Source organism: Polyodon spathula, chromosome 24 (genome assembly GCF_017654505.1).
Source record: "Polyodon spathula isolate WHYD16114869_AA chromosome 24, ASM1765450v1, whole genome shotgun sequence".
NCBI classification, from domain to species: domain Eukaryota; kingdom Metazoa; phylum Chordata; class Actinopteri; order Acipenseriformes; family Polyodontidae; genus Polyodon; species Polyodon spathula.
Window position 1 is genome coordinate 16,476,682 of NC_054557.1, and position 10,713 is coordinate 16,487,394.

At 37.2% G+C, this 10,713-nt stretch overlaps 1 protein-coding gene across 4 annotated transcripts in view; it reads left to right on the forward strand.

Annotated features, from left to right (window-relative positions):
• The first annotated feature begins 1,715 nt into the window (after positions 1-1,715).
• LOC121299042 (COUP transcription factor 2) overlaps positions 1,716-10,713 on the forward strand; it is a 10,674-nt gene continuing 1,676 nt past the window's right edge. The window contains exons 1-2 of one of the 4 annotated variants that reach the window (XM_041226524.1): positions 1,716-1,843; positions 8,256-8,783. In XM_041226524.1, the coding sequence (XP_041082458.1) occupies positions 1,801-1,843; positions 8,256-8,783 (571 nt within the window). In that variant the 5' untranslated portion in view covers positions 1,716-1,800. Of the gene's footprint in view, positions 1,844-5,278; positions 6,933-8,237; positions 8,784-10,713 lie in introns of those variants that run through there. The other 3 variants (XM_041226523.1, XM_041226521.1, XM_041226522.1) reach the window with 3 other exon arrangements.

The window sequence follows — 10,713 nt, forward strand, 5'->3', positions numbered from 1 at the left end:
TTGACCCTATAGTTAAAAATTGTTGTCTTAAAACATCATGGGGAAGAAAAAAAAACAAAACAAAAAAAAAACATAGTTTAGCAATCCTAGCATGGTCCAAATGCAGCCCATTAAAATAATAATAATAATAATAATAATAATAATAATAATAAATAATAATAATAATAATAATAATAATAATAATAATAATCCTCATCCTCATCCTCATCATCATCATGTTGGTGTCTAACTCAGGATCATCTGCATCACGCTGCTATGTTTTCAGTAATAGAATGTATTTGTAGATTGTGTTTCCAGTCCCGTCAATGCACAAAACACAAATTGATGTTATTAAAATAATTATGAAACACTCATTGTAATTTGATTAAATTAGAGCCACATACACACGGCAAAGTATCTAGCAGTCTGCCTGTATGCAGAATAAAGAGGTTCACAAAACCAATGCAACGTTTTAACCCAAAATATGAAAAATAACAATTGTTAAAACGCTGTATTTACCAAATCATCGTGATCCGTGGTCGGAGATGTATACTACTACTACTACTACTACTATAATAATAATAATAATAATAATAAAATAATAATAAATAATAATAATATGACTTACTGAACGTGTTGTGTAAGTAATAACGTATTATTGCATATTTATCTTGTTATTATCCAACTTATTCAATTCAGTTAGTACATTATATATATATATATATATATATATATATATATATATATATATATATATATATATATATATATAACGGACCTGCTTCTTTGCTGGTGTTCCAAATTATGCACAAATAATGTTACAAAATTGAACACATCGTTCACCTGTCCTTCCTAAGTATTTCCTATTTGTCTCATTTTGGCAATGCATTAGTACATTATGACGGAGTATGCGCAAATGCTCTTGGCCATAAATGCAACATTGTGCCTTTCTCCCAACAAGGAAATATGCCTAAGAGTAACAATATAGTTTGCTTTTTTACATTGTAACAACCTAAATGTTGATAAAGGTGCATCCATTGATATTCCTATCAGTTGAAAGTAAGCATTTCTCGAGCTATCTCTGTTTGGGATTTTGGGACTGTGGAATTTCAAATCATTACCGAAACTGAATTGTGACATGCGCATCCCTGAAGGTACAATACAAGTTTATATCATTAGACAGAAGTGACGGGTTTTTTTTTTTTTTTTTTTTTTTTTTTTTGTCTTCACCTCCCCTCTCACTCTCACTCAGCCCATAAAACAAGAGTGCGTATATCTGTGCATTCTCCCTTCTAAGAAACACAAGCCAGACATAAATAAAACACCCATAGGTATCTCCGAGTTGGGATTGGGGATTTTCTTTGAGGGGCGGCGATCCATTACCCACACTTCTTTTTTTATTGAAAGAACAAACACCGATAATCCTACTTGCACTTAAAAAGTTGCCACATGGGGCTAGAAGAAAAAGTTAAATCAAAAATAGAAACCACTTCCTGTGTGGTTGTTAATATTTATGCCGTACCTTTTTTTTTCTCCGTCTCCCCAAAGGTTGCAGCCTACTTTTTTTTTTTTTTTAAACCGTTTGCATAATCGCCAAAATAAACATAAATAAGTTTTGTGTGTGTGTGTGTGTGTGTGTGTGTGTGTGTGTGTGTGTGTGTGTGTGTGTGTGTGTGTGTGTGTGTGTGTGTGTGTGTGTGTGCATTCAATAGACAAATACGTCCGGTGGGAAGACAGTTGTGGATCACCTGCTAAAAAAAAAAAAAAAAAACAAACAAAAAAAAAACCGACTACCTATTCTGCTTAATAGAGAGAAAGAAGATGCAACCCTTTTGGGAAACCGAACAAAGAAAATATCTCTGCGGTACGTTTGCTAGAAAATCTGTTTCTTTTTCTAAGATGAGTAGACTGAGTTGTGCTAAAGTGGGTCGTTGTATTGAAGCTCTGTTTTATAGAACCGGGTAATGTTAAATCAAATAATAATAATAATAATAATAATAATAATAATAATAATAATAATAATAATAATAATAATAATAATAATAATTGTTATTTATTGTCAATATAGGTTGCTGTGTTTGAGAAAGCTATACGCACAACACTCCATACTACCTATCATTAGGGAACACTATAATAATGGAGGTATCATCTACAGCCTGTTTAACAACGGAAACGTGACAACAAAGTAAACATGTTGCAAAGGCTGCAATGTGCATGGCTGTATAGCTAAACTGCATCGGGATATTGAATTGATTTACAACACGTTTAACCCCTTGCTAAAATTACTTTTATTTACGACCGCTGTCTTATTGTAAAGGAATGAAAACAATCAAGTATTCTTACATGTATCAAACATATGGCGCAAAATGTGCATACTCACCAGAACAGCAGGGTCCGAAATGTGACGATTTCATTTACAGAAAAGCGCATTTTGGTAGCGTGTTGTTGTTTTCTTTTCTTTTTTTTCTTTTTTTTTTAAGGCACACGGATATGAGAAAGTGATTGCTTTTATGTGTAAATAATCTGTCTGCAAAACAAAAGCCAACAAAACTCAAAACAGCTCCGGTATCCAATCCATAAGGCAGAACTGAGGGAAAGCGCAACGCAGGGACCAGAACGCGGTGCTCGGCAACGTCCAAGCCAATTAGTAGAAAATCCTCAAGCATTAATCAAATTAAAATGGGCAGAAGTTTCTTTGGTGTGTTAGCGAGAGATGTGAGCTCAGAGCCGTTTTCCTTTAAGGGGTCTCCTATATTAAAGCTAGATTTGAGGTAGAAATGAACCATACGCTAGGGGGCACCCAGATACTGTAATAGATCCTTTCTTTGACTATTTTTTTGTCTCTTCCCAGCCAGCATATGCTCCGATTTAGCACTGTAAATTTTTCAGAGGACCAAACTCTGACAGCCCCTGGTGATTTTCAAAGTGCCACAAGCCAGCGGTTAAGAATCGCACCGGCTGGGAAGTTCCGAGCGCTCTAGAGCCGCTTCTCCTATTCACGGCGGTTCAGTGTCTCACAATGAAAGCAATACCCGGGCACATGGAGAATTCAGAAAAGTGCAGCACTACCACATCTACTGGAGGCGACAGCATTTTCTTATCCACACAAAGCCGTCCTCTTGCTGAACAATACTTGCAACACATTCATACATTACATTTAAAAACATAGCATACCCTACAAAATTATACACACACACACACACACACACACACACGCACACTTGGGTGGCATTTTCATTACAATTTTTCAAATCTTAAAATGCCCAGATAGGTTTTATAATAATAATTATAATTATAATAACCATATTTGTACCTGTTATGTCTTATTTGTGAGAATCGGTTACCAGTTTAAATGCATGCAGCTGTAACCCAATACCCAGTCTGCTGTGTGTGTAGAGCGGTTGATTTTGCTTAAACTCGCCTCTTAGTTCTATTACTAATCTTAAAATGCTTTCTTTTTATGGATATGCACGTTAGCAGCACGGCGGTATAACTTTGCCCGGTATATCTAATTTGGTGTGCTTATTAATGAAAATATTGAATTGCATATTAATTGTGTTCATTTATTAAGCCTTGTTGTGCTCAGGTTAAGGACACGGAAAATGGTAATGGTACAAAGGCACATTTTAAATCTTTGCAATAATAGCTTATCCTTTAAAAAATCAGTTGAAGATGCACTACAGACAAAATCAAAAGCGGTTTGGTTTTCAAAACTCAAATATATATCTATTATTAGTAGTAGTGCTAGTATTGCTGGTAATATTACTGACGCATGCATTTATGATGTAAATAAAGAATTCTGTAGGTTTGTATTTCCATGCATCATCGCACTACCTTGACTTTGACTCGAGCTCGGAGCCGCACTTATATTATGTCATTGAGCTATTGCAAACGTTTTGTTTTCTGCAATTAACCAATTTAATGACATTTTTAAAACACCGACTTTATTTTATCATTACAATGTTTCACATATATGGAAATGCATATTGCTGCTTGGCTCTTGGTAAAGCCATACTAAAATCCCATTGGAAAACAATAATCCATTTCTTTCCCTCTGTGTGCTTGTGTCTTCTTTTGTTAGTGATCAAGTGCCATGTCTTAAAATGTATGACATGAAATGATGGCAAAGATGCGGCTGAAACTAGTGTGGTGATGCGCGTGGTATAAAGCGCATTTCTCATTGCATTCACTGTTTCTCTTACAATAAATCTTTAATTCTTTACGCACAGTTACCAGCTTGATTCACCTGCACAAAACTATTTGCACTGCTCACAATCTACTCCAGAAATAAAAATGTATCTATTCATATATTATAATATATTACTGTAGTTGTGTATATAGAGAGAGAGTTTAAAACAGGCTTATATTTAATTGAAATATCACGAGAAGTGTAATTCAGCTAGCTCGGATCACAGCAGTGTTTTTGGAGATCAATAGACAAGATATATATTTACGGTTTAAACAAACACAACAGAACTAATCTATTTCCGCTTCTTGTTACTGAGGGGTTTATTGTGTGTGCTTAATATTTGCAATAAAAGTGAACAACACAATCTGATAAATGGCGCTCCTTGCATTGTGTGCACGGTGTTGCCTGTAATGTAGAATACCTGGCATGTTTCTTCCATGCAGTTTGTTAATTGATATTATTTTTGTTTTATTTTATTTATTTAAAACAATTATTCTCAAAACCTGCTAGCAACCCTAAGATCATTGCATGCACTATTGCTGTATGATTAATACATCACATTTTTACAAGGGTATATAAATCAATATTTGAACCCTGAACAACATGATTTCAATGGTTTTATATTTTACTATCTATAATAACTAAATAAGTTTATTGCATCCAGCTGAATAATTGAAACATTCCATTATATCTTTCATTCTAACCAGACCTTAGACTATGCTCGTGCAGGGCGAGTGACGAGTTTAACATACCACACCAGCGCCAGTAGAAAATGTGAAAACAACGCTTTTGTTGCATTAAATGATATATCGATTAATCAACACTAACTACCTGAAGAAAAAAAAAAAAAGTTAGTATAATTAACATTGTCAGTAGAAGTCCAAGGTTCTGTGGAATCAATGCAGGTGCTTACAAACTCTTATAGCCTCTTATTGTCAGTGCGTGAAGAATTTAAAAGTGCACGTCACATTATCAGAAACAAACACTTAAAAAAAAGAAAATACCTTTTTTTTTTTTTTTTTTACTCTTCCATTCTTTATTCAACAGCAATATATTAAAACAACAAACCACAACCCGCTTGCATTCTCTATAACAAAAGTATAAACGTGTTCATGTGTGCAAGACACATATTTAAGAATGGTGTTTCAATAGCATTTGTCCATGCGCTCCTCAGTTAACAATTAAATCCAAAAATATATATAACATTATGGTTGCATTATAATTCAGTAAATCGTGCAGAACTGGCGCGGTGGGGCGGCTGTGTCGGAGACTGTGTCTCTCTTTAGGACCAAGCGGTTTCTTCTACTTTGGCAAAGAACCAAGTAGCACAAGTGCCGGCTGGCCAATGGGACTGCAGGGGCGGTCCGAGCGCTCTGACCAGTCAAACGAAGTCACTTTCCTTATAAGGCAGCCGGTCTCCATGGTAACGTGTGCTAAGTTGCAGCAGTCGTGTCAAAGTTCACTATATAGAGAGCGCAGTGAGCTGATCACAGGGAAAGCATTCTGCCAGCCCGGCTGCTGCAAATCGCGTTCACTTCCCAGCCTCCCCCTTTTTAACATATTTGATCACTTCGATTCTCTGTTCTTTTTGTATTATTATTTTTTACGCGCATGAAGGAGGTTGTGTAGGTTGTGATCTTAAAAAAAAAAAAAAAAAAAAAAAAAAAAAAAAGCAGCTTTAGTACCACTGCTTGCGAGTTGACTAGGTATTTCTATCCAGCACTGTAGCTGCTGCTGCTGTGCAGATAGCACAACTACAACCAGAAGAGAAGGAACAAGCATCAAGATTGTTTTTTGTTTGTTTTCTTTTTAATTCAGTTCATGGTTTTTCCCAGGACTTACATGTAACGGGGGGTCGTTCGCCGCTGGTACCTTAAGAGCCGAGCCGAGTCTTCTTTTTCTCCCCCATAATCTTTAACCTCTCCATCCCAACCATTTTACTCTCATATTTTTTCTTTCTTTTTTTTTCTTTCTTTTTTTTGTTGATGGGTTTCCTGAATGGCTGACGGTAAGCTGCACTGGACTTGGCCTCAAGACTCTTGTCTCTTCTTCAGCTCGTCTCCGAATCCGGTCTAACAGACAGACAGAAAGAAAGAAAACAAGAAGAGAAAGACTTGATTCGATTGCCTCACAAGTTTCTCCAGACAATCCTCTGTGCAGATTTTTGTTTTTTGTTCCTGTATTCTCGCTTGATAACGGCCACGAACAAGCTGCTCTCTTTAAAAATAGAAATCAAAGCATCTGAAGCCCACCCTCAAAAAAAAAAAAGGGGGACAAAAAAGCGACCAAAAAAAAGTTTATTGACGTCGTCTGATAGATATGGCAATGGTAGTGTGGCGCGGCTCCCAGGACGAAGTATCCGAAACGCAGGGGACCCTGACTTCCCAGGTCCCGCAAGTAGGACCACTGGTGCTGTCGACCTCTCAGGTTACACAACCAACACCGCAAACCCCCGTGCAAGGGGGGGCTCCGACCACCACAGCCCAGTCTACTCCGTCAAACCAGACGAACCAGCAAAGCCAAACGGTGGAAAAACAACAGCCACCGCACATCGAGTGCGTGGTTTGCGGGGACAAGTCGAGCGGCAAACACTACGGCCAGTTCACCTGCGAGGGCTGCAAAAGCTTTTTTAAAAGGAGTGTACGGAGAAACCTGAGCTACACATGCCGTGCCAACAGGAACTGTCCCATTGATCAACACCACCGCAACCAGTGCCAGTACTGCCGCCTCAAAAAGTGCCTCAAAGTCGGCATGAGACGGGAAGGTATTGGAATTTTATTTTTGTGTTTACATTGCGCTCGGTGTTTCTGTGTTCCTTACCCCCTCAGATCCCGTCCCTGTGTGGTTTGTGTGTTTTGTTGCCCGCCTTCCTTGTTTCCAACAGGAATACCCAGGCTTAACAACACTGACGGACCGTAAAGCGTTTTGCTGTGTGATTTATTTCTGCAATGTTCGGCTGAAGCAGCGTAAATCGTTTTTATTTTAAGTGATAGTTTTTTAGCACCGACAAATGTGTGTGTGTGTGTGTGTGTGTGTGTGTGTGTGTGTGTGTGTGTGTGTGTGTGTGTGTGTGTGTGTTTCTTACTGTCTTCGTATCGGTAACGATTAAATCAGTATTATTCTTCGCATTTCAATAATACATGGGCAAGAATATGAGGCGATGTTTAAATGGCAAAGCCTAGCTTAACACGTTTGACATGCATGGCGTTTCTGAAGCCAATCTGTATTGTTCTCCTTTAATATTTCACCCACATTGTAACACCCTCAAGCTACCCCGAGTATAAAAGCCGGCAATGCACGTTAAGTAATACTGGGTTTGTTTATTTCTTTGTTTTCAAATAGCCCGAATGCGTACTATAGTTCCCGAAACCCTGCTTCTGCTGCCTGGCTGCTGTCGAAGTAGGTTAAGGGTTAGAGGCAGCCGCGTTTTCTTTGTGGCTGTGTACAGTTTCAACACGAGCATGAACTTGGCAGGCGAATTAAACTCGTACATTTTATAAGAATAGCCATCAAAAAATAACAAATTAGATGTGTATTAGCCATAATAGTATTTTTGTAGTGTACGCAACTGATGTGACTACAGTCACACTGCAAATCCCAAACGCTTTATGCAGATTTAACATTTGCATTATTATTAATAATAATAATAATAATAATAATAATAATAATAATAATAATAATAATAATAATAATAAATATATTTGGGTAGAATACATATATTTAATAGTTCATTAAATATATATTTAATAGAATCATAAAGAAAGAGATAATAGAAACACGAGTCTATAGAAAAGAAAAGCGAGGCTTTGTTTTGACTGTAGAACTTTACATCACGCTGACATTGCCATGGCATTAATGAAAGTGTGGTTTGTGATTTTTAGATTTTTTAGGTGTTATTATTATTATTATTATTATTATTATTATTATTATTATTATTATTATTTTATTATTATTATTATTGTAACTATTGCTGCTGAAGGTTTGTGTTTGCTAAAGGGACAATGCAATGCTATCCTGTTCCGCTACCGTTTAATGAATATATGTAGAATTCAGGCATCAATATCTGCAGTTTCTCATTTTACTGCAGCAGTACAAAGGGGACGGATGCCACCCACGCAGCCACACCATGGCCAGTTCTCCTTGACAAATGGGGACCCCCTGAACTGCCATTCCTACTTATCCGGATATATCTCCCTTCTTCTGAGAGCGGAGCCCTACCCAACCTCCCGATATGGCAGCCAATGCATGCAGCCGAACAATATCATGGGCATCGAGAACATTTGTGAACTGGCAGCCAGGATGCTGTTCAGCGCGGTGGAGTGGGCGAGGAATATCCCTTTCTTTCCAGACCTTCAGATCACTGACCAGGTGGCCCTCTTAAGGCTCACCTGGAGCGAGTTGTTTGTGCTCAACGCTGCCCAGTGTTCCATGCCGCTCCACGTGGCTCCTCTGCTGGCGGCGGCGGGCCTCCACGCCTCGCCCATGTCAGCAGACAGAGTGGTCGCCTTCATGGACCACATCAGAATCTTCCAAGAACAAGTGGAGAAGCTCAAGGCTTTGCATGTTGATTCTGCAGAATACAGTTGCTTAAAGGCTATAGTGCTTTTCACGTCAGGTAAGGACACATGTCACAATATCCTTCCTTTATATCAAATATATAATTTCCATGTCTTGCAGTCTCGTTCTTACTGTAACATTTCCCTCAAGTGTTTGTTATTATTATTATTATTATTATTATTATTATTATTATTATTATTATTATTATTATTATTATTATTATTATTATTATTATTATTGTTGTTGTTGTTGTATTAATACTGTTTAAGATAATTACATGTGTTCTAAAGGTCTGTTACCTTCATAGGCCTATATGAGACGTCACTGTATTTATACAGCTAACAAAATACACTTTTTAAAAATGCCTTCAGCTTAACATTTTAAATGAAAGAAGTGTTCACACAGTGTAACACATCCGTAACGCACACGAAGCCAGGTTTACACGCGAACAGAAATGCTGAAAATCGACACTAAGCTGATCTGTATGTAGCCCGTGCAGACTATGATAGACGTGAATGGCACACGCATACAACGCATTGATCTGTCATGTATGTTGCCATAATTGGAGATCAAGACTATAAAGTAATTCCCTTCTGCTAGCCTGGCCACGTTTAGGGAAAGTCATAATTCAAAATCAACATTTCAGATCAGAGCTTTTAATTTACATAAGCAGGCAATTTAAACGTACACAATTTAATTTATTTTTCAATTTAGGTCAATACTTAATCTTTTTTTTTTTTTTTTTTTTTTTTTTTGCATTTAAAAATCATTTTGCATGTGTTTGACATCGGTTTGAAATTGGGTCGATATTAAAAACTGATGAGAAAACCCTAAGACAAGTGTTGTGGAGATTATTATTGCAATGTTCTTTTAGTTTGGAGTCGATGTTGCGAATCTCAGTGAGAATCCTGTGAAAGTGTTTTGGAAAAGTACTGTCAGTGAAGTCGGTGGCGATCCGTGTCAGTGTTTGTTCGTTAAATCGCAATGCGTGTGAAAATCCTTTAGCCTAATAAAATGAGACAAATGTGCTGAAGGTAATAATACATCGTGAAATAGCGTGTGAATCAAAACAGAAAATAAACAGGGTGTATTTTTAATGCGCTTTATAATGTATGTCAGCAGACTGAAATATTACTTACATACTACTACTACTACTACTACTACTACTACTAATAATAATAATAATAATAATAATAATAATAATAATAATAATAATAATAATAGCAACATGACCAAAAGGCCAGGTATTGATAGAAATAAACACATGTTGCTTGAACAGTTGTCTCATTCCAAACTCTTAACGCAGCCTCTGCATGTCTGAAATCGCTGCACGACATTTTCCAAGCAGGAGCGTGTCATCCACAGAGTGTCTTAAAATTACACAAAACACGTCGCCCTGAAGTTAAGATTAACAATGTAATTACTCATCAGGGTCTCCGGGCTTGATATGAGGAAACAGAAATTCTCAGTTTACGTGGGAAAAAAAAAGACTCTCAACCCTTTCCTTGTTATGTTAGGATGATCTGGGGATCCAAAGCATTCTCTGGACCCCTTCCAGAGCTGGATCGTGACCCAGACTTCCTCTGTTGTATTATTACTTCACACATAAAAAAAAGAAGAGAACTTTATTATTTTTACCGAATAACTGATTACAATGTAACATATTTTATTAAAAGCCCATCTCGTGTTTTCCTCCCCCCTGTTAATGTTGAAGGCATTGGGATAGCATGTTATCCAGAGGAAGTAGTGAATGGGATTTGTTTTCCCAGTTGTCATTGCCGTGTAGGGTATACCACAGTCTTTGTGCTATCGAACAATCGTAAGTTTTCTCTTATATCATTGTGGGGAGAAATAATAATAATACAAATAAATAAATAAATAAATAGATCAAGTAAAACCCTGCAGATTGTTTGCCAAAACGTGAGGCCTGTGTGCTTGACAGCGAACTGTTCTTGTGCTGCAGCGTTGTTTACACCGCCGACGCCAGA